The sequence below is a fragment of the Rhopalosiphum maidis genome, chromosome 1 (assembly GCF_003676215.2).
Source record: "Rhopalosiphum maidis isolate BTI-1 chromosome 1, ASM367621v3, whole genome shotgun sequence".
Classification (NCBI taxonomy): domain Eukaryota; kingdom Metazoa; phylum Arthropoda; class Insecta; order Hemiptera; family Aphididae; genus Rhopalosiphum; species Rhopalosiphum maidis.
In genome coordinates, this window is record NC_040877.1 from 48,556,891 (window position 1) to 48,581,925 (window position 25,035).

The following is a 25,035-nucleotide window of genomic DNA, read 5'->3' on the forward strand; positions in this document are numbered from 1 at the left end:
CCTAATACAATAATGCAAACTAAAATATATTTTTAAAAACGGCCGAAAGTTACACACCGGTTATTCTACAAAAAGTTTAAATGACGCCCCCGGGATATTCGCGAATAACAAATTATGTATTCTATTAAATCAGTTTATTTTCGGGGTCGCTTGTAACAAATCCCCAAAGCACTGCGCGTACCCATTTAGGGTACCTATACCTGTATTAGCTGTATTTAACTATAAATTATAGTATAGGTATTCCGATATAATTTAATTCGACAATTTATATTACCTATGTTGTCGACGATATGAAACGATTATTCTTAACACATTAACAGATTTGAATTTTCAAATCATTTTACAATTTAAAACGAAATATAATATAATATATTATTATATCTCCACCTTTATTTTAATACTGTGGTACATTAAATCTCTCTAGCGAAAATGAAATAATATATTTTATCCATTTGTTGCCATAATATATAAGTAGAAGCACGGATTATAGATGGGGCACGGTCTCGGGACCCACTGATTTTGAGGACCCATCTTTATCTCCCAAATACATTTTTTTGATACGTTTAAAATAGTTTTTAAAAAAATTATTCTAGTAGGTATAGTAGGTAATTATTAATAATTATAAAATAAAAATTTTCTTAATTTTATATCACAAAAAATTACTAAATGATAATAAATATTAAATTGATAATTGATATTAGGTATTCCTGATCTATTCGCATTAGGTACCCAAATATAATAATACAATAATTTTACAAAAAATCATTGCAGGAGTATCATTGAAGTATTCCTCAATATAGTAAAACTTCGAAAAGGCGGAACTTCGGTAAAACGGAAACCCCGATAATACGGAAAATTTCTATGGTGCTTTTTTTTCAAATTTCCTTTTTTTGAATCCCGTCAAAACGGAAACCCTGTCAACACGGAAAAATCGCATGGTCCCAAGCGATTCAGTCTTATCGAGGTTTTACTGTATTTTAATTTTTATTAGATTACATATATTTAACTATCCCAGTGGCCAATTGTTCGGCTGAAAAAGCATTTTCCAAGTTAACAAAAATAAAAAATAAATATAGAACAAGCCAGACTCAAGAAAATTTAACATCATTAATGAAATTGTACTCATAAAATGATATTTTGCAATTGATTGATTTCAATGAAACTACAACAATTTGTAAAAAAAAAAGGCAAGGAAAAAAATTTAAGTTATATTTCCTATGTAACAAATACAGCATTTTATACGTATAATAAATTATTACATTATTATTAATTTATACAGCCTTATATATATATTTTATAATAATAATAATATATACATACTTTATAGTCTCTATATTTTTTTTGAAGTTAGAGTTTTAAGGGGACACACTAAGTTTATGGTGTTCTGGGTCCCAATCAATCCTTAATCCGGGCTTGGCCGCATAAATTATACAAGTAAAATTTAAAAAAAGTTGACCAGGAATTAACAGGAATCAAGTACTTATTATTTTCGCATAAAAAAATCACGAAATTAAAATTAGGAAGGACCAAGAAAATATAGGTGGATAAATCATTATATTTTAATATCTAGTGTCAAAAAATTCGTACTTCAATTTCAAAAATAAAATGTTCGACTTAAATCCAAACTTTTTTTTAATTTCCAGTTAACACATTTAAGAGAAGTTTTCCATTAAATTTTATACCTCAGGTGTTAAAATTAAAAAATTATGCATTTTCAAATTTTAACCATTAATTTTCAATATTTTTTTTTTGTAGTATGATTAACTTATAAGGAAACTATTAAATTGTTAAACAAAAAAAAAAAATCATTGTAAAATTAATACATTCATTACTCAGAATTAAAAATTGTATAATAAAATTTTCATTTATAAAAATAAGAATTGCGTATTTATAAGCACATATTTTATTGAATTAGGTATATAATTTTTAAGAATTTATAGTACCTAATAATTATAAGTAAAACAAATTACCAGTGGAGCTTGTACATTTTTTTAGTAATATAGGTAAGAAAAAATAAATTTAAAAACTTACGTTTATAACTGTCTAATGAAACTGCTTAGTATAGGGGAAAAATAGAATTCTATAAAAAAAAACTTTACAATAATCTTGTGTATTAACATTAAAAAAGCAAAAAAAAAATTCACAATGAATTCACATTTAGGTAGTATATGATAATTTTTTTTTTTGTAACATGTTCTAATTATATTGCAAAAACAATAATAAACGCAATTACAAATTTATTTTTTTCCAATGCGCAACCCAAAATGAGATCACTAACGTGTATGAGTGTGTGTGTGTGTGTGTGTGTGTGTGTATGTATAGTAGCTGTATAGAGCCTGTATAGAGATGCTATAACTATCATATGTTTGCAGTTGTAATTACATTGATCTACTTCTGTTTATGTGTATTCTGTGAAATCGCACATTTGCATCTTTAAACGACTGCCACCAGACATTGCAGCACCTTGTCCCGCCTGTATTCCTTGTCCACGCCCCACTGATGTTGGTTCGCCACTAATTGGCTGACCGTTGCTATCCACTTTCATCAACTTATTTTGTATTCTTTTTATTGTTCTGAGTCGCTCCAGCCAATTACTGGCATACGGCCCACTGTTTTCCTTGCTCAAACTGCTCAATATCTGTGATGCCAACTAGACAAAAAAAACAATTCAGTTATAGCTTAGTCATTAATTGAAAAGGACGGTAGATTGGCCCATTAATAAAATACTAAATAGAATAAGCTGGTGTTGGCGTGGGTTATCTTTATTTTATGATAAATATTTTTTTTTTTCTTTTTTGTAAAACCGCATTTTATAAACAACTAAAATATTACTTCTTTTTACCAAAAGTAAACTAATACATTTAACCAACTAACCCATTAAAAAAAATTACTGTGGGACTATATAATACCTACTGTGATGGATTAAGTGGTTGATAGCACGAAGAAAAAGTTTATAAAAAACGATCAAATATATTTATCTAAACAGTCATATCATCTATTAATTTTGATATTATTTTAAAGAATTTAAGGATTTTTGGAAAAATGTTTATCCACACTTGGCTTAAAACTTTAAAAGTAAATAATAAAAATATCAGTAAGGATATCTTACAATATTTAAAATTATTATAACAGAGAAAAGTGATTTTCCAATGTTTCAACCAGCTTAAAAATTAAACTTAGTATAAGTGTATCAAAAAAAGATATTTATTGCCTGCTTAGAATTATATTTCTCATGTTCAAAAATATCAGCAATTCATCAGGCTAATTGGCACCTAGATTTTTATAGGTAAACAAATTTATAAAAATAAAAAATAAAATATAAAAACAAGCATTACTTCCCTAACACTCGGAATTCTAAGTCGACTTGGCGATAATACAATTGTATATTAAATATTTTAAGGGTTCTCTAATATTAGTGCTAAAATTATGTTGTAAGAAAATAAAACATACATCTGTGTGAATAGCTAACTGTCTAGCCAACATAGCAGCATTTTGATCTGAGACAATTTTTGGTTCTTGATGACCTACATGCTCACGCAACTCATTCCTCACTTTTACAGTAATCTGATTTACACCATGCTCCAACGGTTTTACTATCACACAACCATAATTAAATTGTCCCTATAAATAACAAAAATATTTTATGGAATTATAATAAACATGAGTAAATTTAGATAGAACAAAATATGTAATTACTTTTACAGTTTGGATATCATACTCTTGACCACTCTCATTGTAAACAATTGTAACAAAATCATTTCCAATATTTTTCTTTTTATTATTACATTTAACATCGGATTCAGTAGTTGGCATTAAAGTAGCTATATGAAATATAACCTAAAATAAAAAAAAAATTTTATAACAACTTGAAAATAATGAAAAAGGTATGTAAGATTATCAAATGAGTAAATAAATATAAAAAAAATCTTGTATTCTACTAACTTGCATAATGTCATCTTGCCATATATAAGTAAATTTTCCGTCATTACCATCAGTTTCTAATCCACCAAGAAATACACTGTGTGAATCTGTATCAGATAGTTTTATAAGGGTACCCAAGCATTTCAGAAATTCTGTATACCTCAAAGACCCATGTCGGTTTCGTAGTATATCTACTTCAGAATTAGCTTGTCCCAACCCAACATAAATAACTCCAATCTAAACAACAGACAGAGTAAGTAAAACAATATTAAAGTTAAAATAACTAATACAAACCTTATGCACTTCGTATGGAGGTATCCGATCCAAATTTTTTACAGCCTTTTCAATCATGGTCTGAGACAATGGTAATAAAATTGGTTTTGCATCATTATCAATAAAAGTAAAATGAGAAGAATGGTATAGCTGAAGAAAAACAAAGCTAAAAAAAAAATGTAATCATAAATATTAGTATAATTTGTGACTAGCCTTAAGATAATTACAAAAATAATTACCTCGGATTAATTCCTGACCGCACAGGCTCTTTTGATTGATTCGCCCTATTATTTATAAACAGTGGATTAGGATTTGAAGACATAACTGTTGGTTTCTTAATAGCATTCATTACAGCTAATGTGTGTACACGATTTCGAAACACAGGAGGTGGATCTGTATCATTTTCCTAAACAATTAAATCATATTAATTTCATTATAATACTAAGTCTTTAATGTGGTCAAATCATTAAAGCATACAAATAACTAATAAGATTACATAAATTCGCTAATATAATAAATACTAATTAGGATCTTACATTTTTTTCTAATGACTGAGATCCATAATTAATTGGTGGTGATAGGGGTGGTTTTTTAGTAAGATAAGATGGTGTTGATGCTAAAGATCTACTTTTTTCCTCCTGGTAATGACTGACTAATGGAAATTCTGTATTTTGTTTGATATCAACACTTTCAACAGATGATTTTGCTGAAGAGTCACTGTCATTAAAGGAATTTAATTTGTTAGTTTTTAATTGCAATTTTGGTCTTTCTTTTTCATCATTTTTTTTAACATGAGTTAAAAAGTCAGTCTTTTTTTCTGCTGAATCAGTGATCAAATTAAGCGTTAAATTTTTTAACTGACAAGTATTTGATGGTGGCGTGGAACCAGTACCACAAATTTCTTCAGGAATTGCTTCACAATTTGCTCTAAAATAAATAATATTGAAATAAAATAAGAAAATAAGATGTCATTTGTTAAACTATTACTTAGAACTATAACGTAGGTCCTTGGTGTAATTCTGTTTTATTTTTTTAGAATCAATAGGAGCATTAAACAATTCTAAACGTTTACTATTATCTTCTTTATCCATACTGTCATCTTTAAAGTCGTGCATTTCTTTCATAAAAGGATTTTTCCATCCAGAACTCATTTCAGGACTGGAAACTGATCTACGAACTGGATTCCTTGAGCGATTTTCTCCACTTTCAAAGTCTTCAACTAATTATGAAATAAAAAATAAGAGTTAATATACAAAGAATAATATATTATTTAGGGAAATTCATTAGAATAAAGGAAAAGAAATTGTTATATTCATAAAAATAAATAAATTAAGTTATATACTATACTATTGTAGTAGAATTACATTAATTTAAAATTTTTAATTAATGTATGTTGATATACAATTAAGTATTTATTTTTATAATACATAATATTCTACATACTAATTATTAGGCATAAATAATTATTACCATCATAATATTCATCATCAATTTCACAGCTCTCCTGAGAGTTCTGTCGTGAAGGAGTAAGCTTAAGAGGGGAACCAGGAATGCAAACTGGTTCAGATGGTACTCTATTTTGTAACCTTTCATTTGCTTCCATTTTGATAATATCATCATTAGCCATATACTGTTCCAAAATTCGTTTCTAAAAAAAAGATATTTAATTATAAAAATCATTTAAGCAATAAATATAAAAAAAGGTTTACTTCTCCATCCAAGTATTGACGTATTTTATCTATTTCTCCATTAGATACTTTTAAACCAAGACTAGGATGAAATAATGTTGAGACATCAAACATAGACGAATCAGAATTCATGTCTTGAAAATTTCTATCATTTTGCACTCTTATCATCCAAGACATAACACCTATAATAAAAAAAAAATATGACTTACAAATATAAGACAGATCGTAATATTATTATATTTACCTGTTGGACAACGTACACATACTTCAGCCCATGATTGACACCAACAAGAACAACTTTGTTTTTTATCAAGTCGGTCTGAGCTAGAGAAACTATTTTTTCGGGACATGTCAAATGGTTCATTTGGTTCAATATAAGGAAATTTCTTTGTTTCTTCTCCGGGGGAGTTAGTTGCTGTGGATAAACATGATGGTGATGAAACTCCTTTGATAGAAGTGTTTACGTCAAGTTGGTCACTAGCTTCACTACTTTGACTACGAGATACTGAAAGTTTTGACTTTTCATCTGGTTTAGGAGACATTCTGGTCTGATCACTGTTTAAGCGACAAGATTGATAACATTTACCACATAATCCATTTTGAACTGGTTTTTGAGTGCATCCACTTGTCGTGATAGTTACAAGTTTTATGCCTATCAACCAAGTAGCAGTCTGACCTCCATCTAATATAAAATCTGCTGTGGGATGTCTAAAAATAAAATAATATGGATATAAAATATAAATATATATTATATGATGATTAACTAAAGATATAATAAAGACATTATTTCAATAAAAAATATTATATTTTTTTAGAACATTTACCTTTTAGGTATGGCAGAACAAGTAGCAAAAGCATATCTGGCTAATAAATCCATACAAGTTTCAGTTAACTCTTTATGAAATGTTAAAAGCATATTGTCTATTGGTGGTTTCAAATCATTCATAGGACTTCGACTCATACCTAATGTTCGATCATGTCTTCGACTTCCCTAAAAATAAATAAAATTAATTGTATTACACTAATAATATTACTATTTCATTATACATTAATAATATATTACTTGGTCTGTTAAACTAGAACTTCGTTTTCTACTAGATGAATCTTCATTATCAATATTGTTTCTTGGCATAGTACGACCTTCGAATGGCACCAGTACATTTTGTTTTAAACCCTAAAATACATCCAGAAGGAAATAATAACAATCCATTTTAATACAAACGTATTTTATTTAAAGTATAGTAAGTAGTTTTAAAATACCTTATGGATGAATTCTACAAAATTCCTTCGAAATGATGTTCGACATTTAAGGAACCAAATAGCAATCACTCGATGTGCCAATGAAACAGTGTAGTGATTGTATTTAAATGGATTAGTATAAGGCAACGTAATTGCAAACACAGCCATATATTGATCTGCTACAAAATTGGAAAACACTTTCGGAAGACGACTTAACACTGAAAAATTACAAAAAATCATATAAACATACAAAATAAATAGCTTTAATGTCAATTAATAATGTTACTTACTAGATAGAAATTCTAAAATTGGCACTGCAGTTTGTGTGGTAGCTGAAAGTTTTGACATATTCAACAAAACTTCAGGTAATAATTTTACCATTATATCTCTCATTTCTAATATACAAGTAGTTAATGCCATTACTACAGGACATATGCATCGATTAACTAATCCTAAATAAAAAAAAATTTGTTTTTCAAAGTAATTTATGATTTAGTTATAATTATTAATTAATCAATTAAACATCAGATTCTTCATATAATTAAGTAATTTAGAATATTTAATTTAATTAATAGATTAAATAATATTTTTAATTATTATCAATTTGTTGGTTAGTTGAATAAAAAAAAAAGTATGTATATACTTCTTAATGGAGGTAATCAAATTAGCATAACTTAAATTCTATAAGCGTTTATAATTAAATTCTCATGAGACATCATATATATATATATATATAAATAATATATTATAGTATAGTATTAATATTTATTTCTAAGTAATCAAACATACCTGATTGTAAGCATTTAACAAGTTGTTGTTGAAGAGATGGATCCAAACTATTATGATATGAAACAAAAGCAGCTAAAGCTGGATAAACAGCAATTTGAAAGTCAGTTTTTAACCATTTAGGAGGTGTATTCTTTAGAGTTCTGGCAACAGTTTTATCGCTTACCTAATACAAACATTAAATATAAAAGTATGCTAGAAGAATATTTTTCATTTGCTAAAATATGTATACACGCACCAATTGACATAAAGTGGAAGCCAATTCATATGCTGGATCAAATTCCCAATTCCCAGATAATACTAATGCCTTGTTCTTAAGAATCTGAGGTACTTCTTTCAAAATTTTGTTCAATACTCTCCAATCTAAAAAAAAAATGGTCATATAATAATATGTCTTTTGACTTATTTAATAGGAGTTATAGTTTATTCCTTGAACTTCACACACAAACACAATATGTTGTATAGTCCACACCATACATATTTTGATCAGTCAACACATACCCGCATACTCACAGACACATACTCACATCCTGAAAACACATGATGCAAATTATCTCTATAGTTAAATTGCTTCACACCAAATGCCATTAGATTCCTAAACTCCATTTCCAAATTGTTTTCATGTTTTACCGAGCTCTTCTTTTAACGCCGTAATCACTGCTTTACATGCAGCAGCAAGACACATGTAGTTAAACTGCACCGAAACATTTTCCTTTGATTTTGTGTCTTCTATTGAAGAATTTGGACTAGGCGGCACTCCAAGACCCTTATGATCCACATACATATATGGTGAATACTCATTGATCCCTTGCATTCCCAACTTGTACCTAGAATCTGCCCGGAGTTTGAATAATAGTTCAAAAATCTGTAATTATAAATAGTAAAAAATCTAAAAATTATACTTGAAATTAAATAATTGTTAATAATAATTCATAAAAGATAAACTTATATAATATAGATGCAGTAATTAGTAATATTTAAATATTACAGTCAAGTTGCGATAACTCGAAGTTGAAGGGAGATAAATATTTGCTTCAAGATACCTCACTCGAATTTATATATATATATTATATTATATTTCTTGGGGAATAAAAAAAAAATTGAGTTGTCAAGTTTTTTGTTATCGCTACTCTACTGTATTTAATAAGTCTTACCACTAGTCGTATTGAACTTATATGTTCTAATATCATTGGACGTTCATAATGGTGTCTCAAGTGAGTAATAAGCAAATTTAGAATAGTATCTGCAGAATTTGTTGGATGTTTGTATAAAAACTTGGAAAATAATATTGACAGGCCCTCAACAGTTATTTGTATATCAGCCACATCATTTTCATGTAAAACAACTCCAGTATTAAATCTATTAATTCTGAATAACACCTAAAAAATTGTTTTTAAAACTTTAAACTAATATATACCACATTTTTATCACCAAGTACAATAATAATTATAAAGCCATTAAATAGTTCAACATATTTGATGCAACAGATAATTTTTGTTAGAACATTAACAAGGTATTGTAATAAATAACATTTTTTCTCAATTTAAATCAAATAAAATATAGTAACCCAAAATAAGATTTGTGTTTAAAAAAATCAATAGTAGTAATAACAAATAATTTATAATAAAATACATACTGTTCCAAGGATTTGTAATAGATCAGTATGATATTCACTTTCACAGTCGTGACAAATATCAATAATGAATTGACAAACTACTTTTCGAATACATGGATCATTGTCATCAGCAATTCCACCAAAAACATCCAGGATAACTTGCATTAGTTCAGCTTCATACAATGCACTATATCATTGTAAGTATAAAAATCAGGTGATAAATAAGGGTAATATTATATTATATATCTAGTATATTACTAATATATAATATTATACATTGTGTAGGAAATGATAATACAAACATTTGGTGAACATTTTAAATATCTACAGTTATTATTTTTTTTTTAAGTTCCAACAAAATGTCAAAAATTGATTGAGGAGAATTAGTTATTTTTAAAAATTCAAGATTATAAAAATTTAAAACATTAAAGTGATTACAAAAAATGAATATGACTTGGTAAGCTTTCTGAAATTAATGTCTTATGCCTGGAGATCAAAAAAAAAAAATGTAAAGAAGTGAAAAATGCAATGTTAGTTCCTCTATTATTTCATAGAGCGATACGTTCCTATCCTAAACCATTACTTACAATTACTTGTTGATATAAATAAATAAATCTCAATATCAAGACATAATTTCAGTAATGTTTTATAGCTTACCACAAGACATATTAATGATCTTTTATGTTTTCTGAAAAGGGAGAAACCAAAGATTAAGGTTTTATACTATGGATAAAAAAACTTATGAGGAATCTTGTATTTAATTTTCAAATCTTAGATATAAAAAGAAAAATTGTTATACATTTCTAACTACATGATAATTTACAAAATGTCTAACGGTTCTCGAATAATTTTGTCAAAATGCTTAACTTTGAATACTTATAAAAATATATTGTGACTATGTATTTTTGATATCTTTAATTTATAAATGAACAATTTAAGAAGAACCTTATACAAAAATGTCAATATTTTTGACCCAATGAAAACATTTTTATCAACATTCATAGAGAAAAACTTAAAAAAAAAAAATCAAATTTCAAATGTCTACAAATAGCTCAAAAAGTCAAAATATTTAGAAAATTCTACCGTGTGAAAAATGTGAATTTAAACATTTCACATTTGGAAAAAATATCAAGTATCTACAAACATTAGTTTTGAGTAAAAATCCTGTTTTTCACGGTTTAGTTTTACAAAAAAATTGACTCACATCAGCTTAAATAACATTTTTCTCATTTATTTTAATATTATCATAATATCTACAGTATTAATTTGAGCTATTTTCATACTACAAATCATAGGTAGATAATATTTTTTAAGTGTAATTATATTATTAGTACTATTAAAATTTTTAAGGTCCTCATTCAATAGGAAAATTGTAAGTGAACAAACATTTGTTAGGTTAGGTGAATTCATTTAAATGGAAATAAAAGCAATGACATAACAATTATACTAACTTATTTTGTTGGTAAACTTCTTTCATTGTCCGATTCACAGCCTGTATTCTGATAAGAGTTCTGTTTTCTTTGGTATAGAAGTGATTTAAAAACATTTTTAAATTATCAACCCATTGGTATTCAGTTGGAACAAGAAATTCCTTTCTATAGGCCATTAAATTATTAACTGATGATTCCTGAATAAAAATGATGATTAATATTGTATACAATTTTAAAAGAAAATATAATATCTTACAGGTCTATAAATTGAAAATGTTTCAATGACATCATAAATGTCATCTAGACTACCACTATAAAAATCACTGTCAATAAGTGATTCAACTTTTGATAAAGTTTCATTAAGATGGTCTGCAATCATTAGCACTGAATTGGCACCATTTCTGTCTAATAAAATTATTATTTTATAACTCAAACAATTCAATTTTAAATAAAACAAAAAAGATATTTATTTTATTCACAAGAATAATTTTTAATTTATATGACTTACTGATATATTCTGCAATTCTTTTTAATATTTTTAAAACTTTTTCCCAAATTGTACTTTGAATAGTGGATCCATGTTTTGTTATCAATGATTCCATTCCTAGTACAACTTCCAATACAACTGTTGGATGGTCACAAGTTAATGCCTACAAAAATGATTTTTAGACAATAAACTAGTTTATTATTCAAAAATTTTTGTCATACATTATAAATTGACGGCAAAACTGAAAGAAGAGAAATTTTAAATGATGTAATTTGATTGTTACTCCATAACGCCATGTTAATATAGAACAATCCTCCTCGCACAAGTCCGGCATTATGTGCAGAAACTTCTTGGTGGAGCAATCGACAAATTAAATAAATTGCTGAATACCCCATATGTGTTCCTAAAAGCTTCCTCATAGTCTAAACACAAAATATATATTAATATACACAAAAATAAATTCATCAAGCATTGTATTTTTTGTTTACTTTCCAGCATTGTGAACAGTATGTTTTGGAATTTGCAGTATGACATAATGTGGCAATAAATATAGGTAAAGATTGGGGAGGCAAATGGTTATAACATATAATTGTATCCAAAAGTCGTAAGCTTTCTAAGACAACTTTTTCGTCTTTACTATAACAGCATACATAAAATGAACTCCTATTTGAGAATAAAAAATATATATATTATAACATAAATCAAATTCTAAAGAAATAATTATATTTTTATACATATAATATTATATACATACTGAACTACAGTATTGATGACTTCATCATCTAAATAGGTGGCATTAAATTTTATGACATTAATAGATATTTCAAGCCATTGTAGTGTAAAACCGGCAGGAGCTAATTCAGATGCACCCCAATTTGTTAACCAAGGGCATATTTCTTCTTCTAGATAGACAATATCGCGGCCATGATCAGTAAGGCATTCTAATAATTCTAACCTATAATTAAATTCAAAGTAAAGTTATTTATGATGAATTATAATTAGAAGTCGGATTTGAATTGTCTGTATGTTAAGGCATACATATGCTATAAAAAACATAAATGTGTCAATTTTAGAATGTTATAAAATATGACAACAATTTTGAAATTATCCATCATTTGTTATTATATTTCAATATTCAAAATCTTTTATGCATTAATTTTTTTTTTTTAATTCATCTCCAAAATAACACGTTTATACTTTTATTGTCAGTATAAGTACTTTCATATCACTATTTATCAAGATTTACTACTTTTATTTAAATTCAAAAACTTAAACAAATTTATTATTTGCTAAAATCCGACCTCTAATTATAATAAATAAAATATTAAAAATTGTGTAATATGAATTCTTACATACAAATTATTACAACTATATTTAACCTGTATGATATATCTTCAGCAATAGTATGGCTTTTAATAAAATTAAAAAAATGTTTTCGTAACATTCCAAGATTTCCAAATTGACCAAGAATAATGGATCTAATAAGATTAAACACCAAATGGCGCTGTTCTTTAGGAACATGGTGACTAAATAAATCATGTACTCGGAGCCATAAACTTGCAACAGCATTCTATAAAACAATATTAATGAATATAATTTTGTAACCAGATACTTAAAATAATTAATAATAAATTTCATTATTACTAAAATAAAATAATAATTTTACATAAATAGATTATACAGTACTATAGCTTGGGTAGGGTAATAATATGTTTAAAAAATAAAAATAAAAATAGCTATCGGGAAATAAACTAGGTCCCACTCTTTAGTATACAATGTATATACATAATAAAAATAAATAAATACATAGATCCAATGTAATAGTATGATCTACTTCAAAATTGTACCTTTGTAATTTATCTGAAAACTAAATGATATAACTTAAATGTATTACAATGACATCATAATGGCAACTAGAATAAAGGCATACATAATTACAAGCATTTAGTATTACCATTAAGTTTGAAATATTATTTAAATTAAGTTATGAAATTAATTAATAACTTATTTTTTTCTAAAAGATCACAAACATGATCAACTAAACATCTAACAATCAAAATAGAACAAGCATAAAATTTTAAGTTTTTTAGAAAGCACAATATTTCTTTCTTATATAAATGGCTATTAGAATAAATAATAAATTTGATATAAAATGCCTTGGGACAATAAATTAAATTTATCAAGTAAATATTCATTATAAATATAATCAATTTTATCATAAACCATTTGATTTGGTCAACTCTTGAAAGTAATCTAATGATACAAGAATATGTACAAACATCAAACATTACCTCTTCAAGACGATGGGATTTAGCTATCTCGGCTAGTTCTTCGATTGCTTTGATCCTAGTATGTATTGTCGACTCTGAAGAAATCTTAAGCCCCTGATCCTCGGTCAACGTGTAATCATCCTTTACACGCAGAGCTCCTGTCAAGTTTAAATATAATAATACAATAGAAGTTGGCACACATACTTTAAACGGCAACTCACCTAAGTTCGGACCTCCACGGTTAATGCGAAAAAATTGTTTCAGCTTTTCAAACGTCTTGTTGTCCTTGTTGCTACTCATATTGTCTGTATGAATGTGTTGATTGGTAAGTCGAGTTGAAGTTTTTAGCTAACCAGATGCATTACAGGGATATTATATGTATTAATATGTTACGTTTACAATGAATCAGTGCGAACGGGCACGAAACAGTGGCGGAGCAAGTCGGCACGGCCAGATCGACATAAATACATAATAATAATTAATTATAAGAGATAGGTTGATAGATACCAACAACTTATTGAACAACGGCAATAACAATTAATAATAATAATAATAATAATAATAATAATTATAGCAGGCAGTAGCAGCAGCACTGCACTAGCAGCTACCTACGAGATACAAATATTATTTTGTTTTATCAAAATAGGTATGTAGTACGGTTTTTTTATAATTGCTTTTTTTCGCGACCATTGCGCACTATCATGTGACTATCATTCAAACATATTGTACCTCACCTACCTTGGCCGTGGTTATTACGACGGTTCTAGAAGTTCTTCCCGTACACTGATAACGTGTGATTATAATCACAGCTAAATATACATATATAATATCTATAAGCCATGAGATAACCGTAGTGATAACACACCGTGATTTTTATTGATAACGAAGCGGTCATCCCCATAGATAACATTTTATTCAAGGTGGATATATATATATAAATATATATCCACCTTGATCTCATTAGTCTATGTTATAATATTATTATAAAATATAATATATATTATAAGATCAATGATCAATCGTTGCATTGGTAAAAAGAGATCTAGAAATTTCAAATGTGGGAAGGGACAAAGTGTTTTCTGAAAAATCTGCAATTTAGCACGTAAAAGATTATAGATAAGCTGATATAATAACGATATTAAAATTATTTGTATTTTTAATCGATAGACTTTATGAACACTATGAACAGTATGAAATGAACAATTAATTGTATAAATAATTACATAAGCATAATAGGTACATAATTATATAAGAATTATTCCAAAAGCGGAAAAGCTAAAGCTAACTCTTTAGCCCTCCTCTTGATCCACGACTGACGAAAAACATTTTTGAGCGAAACATAGACCTTATTATTATTTCAAGTGCTGATATAATAATACCTATAAAAGAAGATGAATTTCAGTATGATCACCAACTATATTATAAATAGAATGCAATTTTAAATTAGAGTTCTCTTCAAAGAAACATAATGTTGTAGATCCTGATAAATGTTGAATAATATTTTCATACTTATGTAATAATTTATGGCATTTTGAATGTAGTATAACTAAAAATAAAATGTATCATATAATTTTAGATTAAAAATTGAATATTAATTTATAATACTTTCAGATTGGTTTTTGTTAAAATTATTTATTGATCAAATTAAATTATTATTATAATATTATTTATTTATTTTATTCTTCTTATATCAGCATCTAACTGTTTATTACGCCATTGCATATACTAAAAAATAACTATACTTATTAAATACGGATGTGTTACATAGTATACAATGTTATATAATAGATATACTACTTCAATTGACTCAGGAAACTTAGTATATGTGATTTGTGTTTTATTTTTTCCAAATAAGGCACAATAAAGGGTTTCTGATAAAAATGGCATAACTGGGCTCATGATTCTAAGACAGGGGCCTGGAACCTGCGGCTCTTTGGATAATTATCAATCGAGATCCGTAAAATATAAATTATATTATACCTGCGTTCTTATAGTGATAAATAAAGTTTTTCTATATTTTCTAAATTTAAGACGTATTATTATGTTTTTATTGCCTACCATTTTCTCAATTAAGTAATACTATATTTATTCTAATATATGTACTAATAAAGTAATAATTTAAACAGCACAATTAAAAAAAAAGGTTGTTCAAACCTGTGCGACTCCCTGGATATCATAGTTTTGTAATTTTTTGAAAAAATGGCTCTTTACTACGAAAAGGTTCTTGACCCTTGATCTAAGAGATGCATCCAGAACATATAATAACACCTTGCAAGTTGTTTGAATTTCTTCATCAGTACCGTGTTCAAACGTAGGTTTACATGTTTCCTAAAAAAATTATAATTTGGTAAATTAATTTATTAGTCATTACATAATTGGATAAAATATGCTAAAATGATTTATACCAAAAAAATATCACAGAACTCATTGTAAAAAACTTTTCTCAATTTAGCTGTAGCAATGTAAATATCATAATTTTGGATTCAGTTATTCATTGTATGAACACAGTTTCCCAAACGACTCAATATCTAAAATTAGTAGGGCGCAATAGTGAAAATAATATGTCGGAATTTACAATAAAAATACCTATTATGATATTTGTAGAGAAGAATTTTATCTAGAAATAATTTGGGGGTCTTAATGTCAAAATTAGGAGTACTAAGATAATAATAAGTCCCGTCAAATTGTGTATATGAATCTATTCAATAGTGATTTACGAGTTACACACGGCAACTTCTATAGTTTTATACTTACAACAAAGAGACATTTCCTATTTAGTTTTTATTTATAGGTACCTATGCTGATATTTTATTATTTATGGCTTATAGGGGTTTAGTAAATTTTTATTTTATTATATTTTATTGTATAATGTATATATGTTTGGTTACAATAAATAAATTATTATTATTATATTATATTATTTATTATATTTATGAGTTAAAATGATTGAATATTCGATATAAGATATAACTATGTATACTGTTAACCTACGTGGAAAATTTTTTTCCTGAAAATAATTTTTTGTTTCATACATTCACAGTGGTTTTTTTTTATTAAAATGTGTTACATTATTGATAGCTCTTACGGAAAAATTGATTTATTTTATTTATATCAATTACATATACCTTGATTTGTTATTGAAATATTTGTAAATTTTAAATCATATTTACACAATGAATTACTGTTTTATTTTTTATTTATGTGTATATAAATCAATTATTAAAAATTTACGACTTATAAAATCATAAAAAATTTTTCAAAGCTTATTGCTAGAGATATTAAAAACAAAATGCAGCAAACTAGGTTCAACAATTAGTAGTTAGAACCATCTAGAAGATTACTACTTGTAAGAATACACTGGGAAGACTGAGAAAAATAAGCAATTAGATATAGGTACTAAAGGGTGATACCAGAAACTTAAAAATGTTATCAAGGCTAAAAATAGTGAATATAGATTGGATGTTATCACCTGATTGTAAGTTGGAATAAGTTAACATTGTCCGGATATTGTATACAGTGCCCAATATTCGATTTCAGCATTGTAGGTTAAATATTGATTATATTAAAAATTACATAAATCTTACAGGGTAATTAAATGATTATAAAAAAATCTAAAATAGACGCTTCAAATATTAGTTTTTAAATCTATTAGATATCCAGTTAGGTTCATACAACTGAAGAATTAATATAATTATCTAAAAATGGTTGGACATGATTAAAATGAATATTTTTTAGTATCAAAATATAATCATTATAGTTAATTATTACAAAGAAATAATGTAAAATCTATTACGGTTATTATATTCTACAATCATTATGTACTATAGTATATAATACACGAAATTGCCGTTGTCTAGTCTAGGAACACGCTTTCCGTATTGGACAGGGACGACGGGTGATGACGGCGATGGGCCTGAACGTTTACTGTCGCATCGTATATTGACGAGTAACGACTATGTCGATCGAGGACAGGCGGCGGTGATCACTTGGATGTATGACGTATATACAATGTGAGCTTCAACGGAAACTGTGGCAAATATTCACGTAGGAAACATCTTCACTGTTCTCGTAGTAACGGCTGCGTCGCGGTCTATCGTCGTCCACGCTCAACGGGTAAAGATCTTTCCGCTTCTCCGTAGTCGACCAGTCGGCTTCAGAGCGGAAACCAAGCATTCGCGTCGGAAATACCAGACCATCCGGAATACAGCCGGCGATTGGAACTGCGGCGACTACGATTGCGCTGTTCTACGCGCTGTTGTCCAGTTCAAACATATATTATTGACAATTGGCTGGATGACCAATATAGATATATCGGTGTACATCGTCGATATATACCGATTACCGTCTTAATCCTGTTCCTCCCGCGACAGCGTATGTTTACATCTACTGCATAACTGAATTATAGGTCACATCGTGGTCGAAATCAGTGACGGTTCATACAGTTTTTCTACACCGAGTTTGGTATAAGCTGCTTATAATAAGATATGTGATAAATGATGCGTGTACGTGTCTTAACATTTTTAAATTTATTATTCATACACATTTAATTAAAAACAAAATACAAATAATAATAATAATAAAAATAATAATATAATAACATTATATTTAATTTATTTTGTTTTTATGTATAAATATCGATAAAACAGATTTGTGTGAGGAGCAACTCACAGTTTCTTATAATTGTATTAAATAATATATACTAGTAACATAAATTATATTATAGAAAATTAAAAAGTATAAAAAATAATAGTTAGTATGGCTATGATTTTATTTTAAGCGTAAGGAAAATAATTAAAATAATTTTAATTTGAAAATTAAAAAATCAAATGACTGCGCAAACTTCTTCTTCTTTTGTACAACTAACACATTGGTTTTCCATGTTTATATTTACGTCGCTGACGGGACGCTTAGTAAAAATAGTCATGAAACTTATTGAATATGTTCTTTGTTAAATATATTAGAAATTTTAAAAATTTCTATCCGATATTGTCGATTGCTAACGTTAAAAACGTTTGTAAACTTTGTACTTTATTTATCGGACAGCCTAATACGTATATGTATAAAAATATTTTTTTCTTAGATTTGATTAAAAGATTTTTACACCATTGCGTTGTAAGTGCCTTGGAGGATTACCAGGAATAACATTTGTTGAAAGAGCTTTAATTAGGGAGTTGGAATGAGATGATAGACAATTGTGGAATCTTTTAAAATATGATATTGCTTCTTCATTCTATATATATATATATATATGTAGAAACAACATGATTAAACGTATAAAAAAATATTATTTAAAATTTTTACATTAAATATAACAAAATAACCTATGTATAGTTTAACTAATAATAAAATAAAAACTAAAAATATTTGAAAAATATTATTTGAACAAAATAAAAAAATAATAATAAAGTAGTGAATTAGTTTCTTATATAAATTAAAAGAAAATTAATAACAAACATTATTTAGCCAGAAAAATATTCTATTTATTATAAAGTATAAAATTAAACATGAATAAATATATTTTACGTTTTAAATTATGTCTATAGCCAATATACAATAAAAATAAATAATACTAACTACTAGGTGACACATAGACTTAATGACCGGGTGCCATATAGTATAGAGTATCAGAACCACGGTAGGAGACATTGGTCAGCAGCAATCACAATCAAATTGATAGTAACGGCATCCAGTTGATTTGTATATAAGCATTACACAACTATAAATAGTTTAAAAAAAAAATTACAACTCACGTGACGTCACGTAGGATGGCGGTGTATCGAAACCGTACGTATACACACTATAAACAGATAGTGGTTCTTAACCGGTGTTCCGTGGACTTGGTATAAGTGATCCGCCAAAATTTTAAAATCAGTCAGAAAAATTACTAGTATTTATAATCAATGGAATTATTCATTCACATTTTTTTTTTGCAAATAAAAGTTTACCTATGTTAGTACTTAGTATGTTACTAATAAGTAATAACATAAACAACATAATATTTAATAAGTTGAATATAGTTCATTTTTTACTTTTAAATTTAAATACAGGTTATAATCAACATAGGGATATTATACACGATATATTTATTTTAATATTTAATATTATTATGATTATATAATTTAATTATCGTTATAATATATACAGTTTTTATACTATCAATTTTCTTCAATATTCATTCAATCACTATTTTGTATAACATAATCAGTAATACGTATACTGATACGTGTACATGGTGACTGATATAGCAACGGCCGGCATCCGAAGTGTAAAAGATAGTATTTTGCAGCGTTACCGTAAACAGCGTGGAATTACACAAAGATATATGTCGCTGTTGACGAACGGATGACGTACATAAAATTGTGGTACTCCGGTGAAACCTTCGCATGTGGCGATTCAGGATCGTGAGTATGAAAAAGGGAAGGCACTACGGAGTTTGACGACAAATCACCGGCGTAAGTTCTCCGGCACCCCGTCGTGTGACGAGTTCACGGGTGTCGCACGTTCCTATATAGACGCGTTAGACCCGCTCTGCACGGCGGACAGCCGAACGACACACGACTTTTACAATCGCTCGGCCGGCGGCGACGGAGACAGGGTGGTCAGCGGTACCGGAGTGGACAGCGACGATGCTTCGATGACACCATTACAGCAGTTATGGCAATCGTTACAGATTTTCGACAGCTCGACAATTAATCGTTACGGAGCAATCCGACCGACTGCTTGATGGACACGAAACGTCGCATTGCCCGTACAAAGGTAACGACAAGCGGTAGAGGAGTTGCTTGCGGCGATCGAACAACCGGCGAAAAGGCCGGACAACAATGATAAAAATATTAAAAACGTACTGAAGCGTTTAGCACTGAGATGTCTCACCAAGAGATATTTGTAAAAGCAAATAAAAATAGAGATAAATCAAATATCGTGTGATATGAGGTTACGGAAATCCAACGACTAATGGTTAGCAGGTTTTTTTGTGTTGTAGTGACGATATCTAATTGCGGTGGCACGACGGTACTGAACGATATCCAAATAATATATATAATATATTATAATATACATCCTGACTGTGGCTGTGGCCTCACCGACCGGTAATTTGATTGGGAGTGCCGTTGACCACCGAAAAGCTCACCTGGGAACAATTTTCGCAGCCGTCGTAACATGCCACTGTCAGTGTAATATTTGGTACTTAAGTCGGGCGGCATCTAAACCACGCTTTCACATCTATAACCACTATGTTACAAAAGTCTTTGGGTGGCCGAATAAAGTGCGTAGTTAACTTAATTCTACATAATAAACTTACTTATTGCAGTGGCGTCATTTGTACTGCGCAGGATAAACATATGCTTATTTGAAATCCAATATTATAGTAATAAGTGTAAACCCACTTTACAAATTAATAGTAATTTGCACTAAAAGTATACGCAGTAAAAAAAAATTTGAATAACGCCGCTGAATAATTGCAGCATTTTCTCAATGTCGCAGCCGTCTTGTTCGACGAGCACACACCAGGCGATGCACAGACTATCAGTAATATATATGTGATGGCAATGCGAAAAATACAAATTACATATTAAGATGAATGGTGAATTGCTGAGCGACTACACATTTTACGCTCCAAAACGATATTTAAGTGTACCAATACACTCGTCACTCATTTAACACTAACTAATTTTTAGTTACGTATATTATTATCATTTATTTTTTCAATACCTAAAAGATCTAACATTATTTCTCAAAAAACTTTTAACAAAAAATATCTATTCAGCTATATATTATAATGTTCTCGATTAACGGTATACTACACCAAGTGTCAAGTTAAAGTGCAGATAGTATGTTAAAACACTTCGATTAGACGTTGTAATATGGAAGGGATGTCCGACGGTCCCTCGTACAGGTTTCCACGTTTTTAGAGTCATCACCCGTACGCTTCCATCTTAAAAAGACGTATATTTAGTTTTTTAGGTGATAAACGACGAATAATGAACAGGGGCCGTGGGCGGCCGTAGTATAAAAAAAAATCTCGACTATTTCGTGTTTTTTTGCGCGCAATCCGTTTCAGCAACCCGTCTGACGACGGGCTTAATGTTTCACAGTCGTAGAATAAATCCTCCACCACGAAAACTTGCCAACGAGTTTTATACCACCAGGCTCCTACGTAAGGCGGTTGGCCTAGGATGGCAAGGTAATAAAACCCAGAGTATATAGTGAACAACCGTACAAGGAGCGGGTGACCAATACTATAATGAATAAACCAATTTAGTTTACATGCGCCGTCGTGCTACGAGTATATATATTATAATACTCGTATAAAATACATACACAATATGACTAATAATAATAACAATAATTACGGGCGCCCAAACAAGAGAAACAGTAAAATATAATAATTGACAATTTGGCAAGAAACAATAATATTGAACGTGATTGATATCACAGGTATCACAAATAGTATGCAAAAACAAAATAACGATACCAAACTGCTAATCTCCGCCGACGGCTGAGTCCCTCGCAGTGTGACCACTAAACTGGCTGCGCGTAATTATTGGACCTGATATCACTCTATTTTAGGTGACAGGTCATTGACACACAAATATGTGTGATATATTTTGTTTTACGTACTTCGCGGATTTGTAATTCGACAAGGGACGAAACGAATGGTAATGATGACGTCCCGCACAACCACACAATAATAGTAGCGTAAACGACGTAACGACCTGGTAATTAATTAATACGCGGTAACAAACATCAACGACTCACACGGCAAAAAACGAGTAAATTGGCCCACGCACCACGCACAACAGCGGCGATATCCCGCGCGACAAGATATCGAATAGTAATTAAAAGGTCTGCAAGTGCTTTCAATAAAAAATACTTCAACGACGCCAAATGACGCAAAAAATGGCACAAAATAGTCCACAACGAAAAAGCACGCACACGCGACAAAGGCATCGTCTCGTACGACGGTTGTGTAAGAACAGATAGTATATTGCGCGTAGGTGGATATCCACGGTTGTCGTACAATCAAGAGAGGAGAGGACGACGGACGAACTTGCGGAGCTTATTTCATACAAAGGTCGTCGAACTTGGTCTCAAAATATAAATGATAATCATATTATATCTTGAACAAGTTTTTTCAAAAAAGTGGTTTTTAGCGTTCTTAGGTGGTTAAAATTTGGATTTTCGGCATTTTACTGATATGGTAGGAAGGTCCGACGGTCCCATGTAAAGGTTTCCACGTTTTTAAAGTCATCGCCAGTAAGCTTCCATCTTAAAATTACGTATATTTAGTTTTTAAGGTGAAAATCGTTGAAAAATGAACAGGGGCCGTGGGCGGCCGTAGTATAATAAAAAAATCTCGACTATTTCGTGTTTTTTTCCTTTTTTTGATATCATTGTTATTATTGTTTTCTTGTAATTTTTGTTCAAATTTTAATTTTTTCCTTCATTTATAAAATGTATTATTATACCAACTGTTAGCCCACATGGAAAATTTTTTTCCTTATTAATTTTTATCTCATTATTTCACTGTGCTATTTATCAAATTTTTTATTCCATTTTGTACACTGATTTATCAAAATGACAAAATGGAATTCATATAGTATTAGCCCATATGGTAAATTTTTTCTCGAAAATTATTTTTTGTGTCATACATTTACATTGTTTTTTCTTATTAAAATGAGTAACAATATTGATTGCTCTAACAGCAAGTTTTTTTTGAAATTAATGATTGTTTTATTCGTTTAAACTTTTTTTATAATCAAAATTTAAAATGTTGTTAACCTTTTAGGTAAGTTTGTTTTTTTTAATATAATTGATTTTTTTTTATTTGTATCAATTAAAATATATATACCTTGATTTGTTCTTAAAATATCAATAAATTAAAAATCATATTTACTCAGTGAATTGCTGTTTTATTTTTATTGTTGAGTATATAAATCAATCGTAATAAATTAACGACATTTAAAATCTTTAAAATATTCTCGAAGTTTATTGCAAGAGATATTTAAAAAAAGTGTCTATGTCATAGGTTTATTAGTAGAACTATCGAAGAAAATACTACTTGTAAGAAAAATCAGAATCCGTCTCCTCGGGCCGCAATTATTTACGTATATATGTTTCGGGCAGAGTAAGAAGTGGACAATACCAGATGTTTAAGGTCAAAGTTGAAATAAGTTAACATTGTCCGGGTATTGTATACAGTGCCCAATATTCGATTTCAGTATTGTAAATTAAATATTGATTATATTAAAAAATACATAATTCTTATAGGGTACTTAAATAATCATAAAAAAATCTAAAATAGATGCTTCAAATATTAGTATTTTAATCTATAAGGTATCCAGTTAAGTTCATACATCTGAAGAGCTAATATAATTATCTTAATTATACATGGTTAAAATGAATATTTTTTAGTACCGAAATATAATTACCATAGTTAATTATTACAAAAAAATAATGTTAAGCACATAGAAAGAGCATTATTTTACTCATAATTTATTATTATGTATACACCATTATTGAGGTACTTTGAGTGCAAAGTCGACCCGATTTTTTTATATTTACACTAGCTGGTGCTACATAATGTATTGCAAGTACACCTAGCATACTATTGAGTCGTGATAACCCAATTTAGAACTTTTCTTACCACTTCACCTCTTAAGAAATTATTACTGGTGGTATCTCATTAGTTTGGATAAACATATCTTTGAAAATCGTTCCATTATTGTTAAGATTAAAGATCAGTTCATATTACTATCAGTTACGAGTGTCTCGTACGAATAAAATATCCAAGTATACTAAGTATAGTTTTCTGGTGTTATTGTTATATATAAATGCTATTCAATATAAATGTGTGCAGCGCTTTGTATTTAATTTACATTGCCCGCTTGAATCCGGGAATGGTACACTTTTCCCGGTCAATCTTGTACAATTCCAATATTAATATTGTAAAATTATTTATATAATACAATATTTTATATAGTCATTTTAGTAACTTCTATTCTTCAGTTTTTTAACATTCAACGGCAAAGTTGGAATAAGTTAACATTGTCCGGGCATTGTATACAGTGTCCAATTCGATTTGAGTGCTGTAGGTTAAATATTGAATATATTAAAAATATATAAAAAAAATCTTACAGGGTACCTACACAATCATAAAAAAATCTAAGATAGACGCTATATAAAATATTTTCAAGACAGTTTTATTAAATCTATTATGATTATTATATTCTACAATTATTATGTACTATAACACACGAAATTGCCGTTGTCTAATGTAGGCATAAGATCCCGTCGTCGTCCACGCTCAACGGGTAAAGATCTATCT

The 25,035-nt window shown here is 28.6% G+C and overlaps 1 protein-coding gene across 2 annotated transcripts; it reads right to left on the reverse strand.

The window, feature by feature from the left end:
• Positions 1-1,948: 1,948 nt before the first annotated feature.
• Positions 1,949-14,308, reverse strand: LOC113561167 (tuberin). 2 transcript variants are annotated; one of them, XM_026967436.1, is made up of 29 exons: positions 13,931-14,009; positions 13,731-13,867; positions 12,792-13,009; positions 12,194-12,394; positions 11,928-12,102; positions 11,661-11,861; positions 11,461-11,602; positions 11,209-11,357; positions 10,974-11,149; positions 9,544-9,709; positions 9,062-9,286; positions 8,538-8,772; positions 8,146-8,270; positions 7,911-8,073; positions 7,412-7,573; positions 7,143-7,339; positions 6,946-7,056; positions 6,707-6,873; positions 6,127-6,590; positions 5,904-6,064; positions 5,665-5,842; positions 5,182-5,413; positions 4,731-5,121; positions 4,434-4,600; positions 4,216-4,360; positions 3,943-4,158; positions 3,697-3,837; positions 3,451-3,621; positions 1,949-2,650 (listed from the first exon to the last, which is right to left on the reverse strand). In XM_026967436.1, the coding sequence occupies exons 1-29, from the start codon at positions 14,007-14,009 to the stop codon at positions 2,399-2,401; spliced, it is 5,547 nt and encodes a 1,848-aa protein (XP_026823237.1). In that variant the 3' UTR covers positions 1,949-2,398. The 2 variants fall into 2 exon arrangements, with proteins under 2 accessions (XP_026823237.1, XP_026823238.1); XM_026967437.1 differs by having other exon boundaries at positions 1,950-2,650; positions 12,819-13,009; positions 13,931-14,308.
• Between the last annotated feature and the right edge of the window lie 10,727 nt (positions 14,309-25,035).

Excerpts from the sequence above, each read along its gene's own strand:
- LOC113561167 (XM_026967436.1), bottom strand. The coding sequence starts at position 14,009 with ATGAGTAGCAACAAGGACAACAAGACGTTTGAAAAGCTGAAACAATTT. Across the intron at positions 12,103-12,193 it reads GTCATCAATACTGTAGTTCA|GAGTTCATTTTATGTATGCT; the intron begins GTATGTATATAA and ends ATTCTCAAATAG. Across the intron at positions 3,838-3,942 it reads GGCAAGATGACATTATGCAA|GTTATATTTCATATAGCTAC; the intron begins GTTAGTAGAATA and ends TTTTTATTTTAG.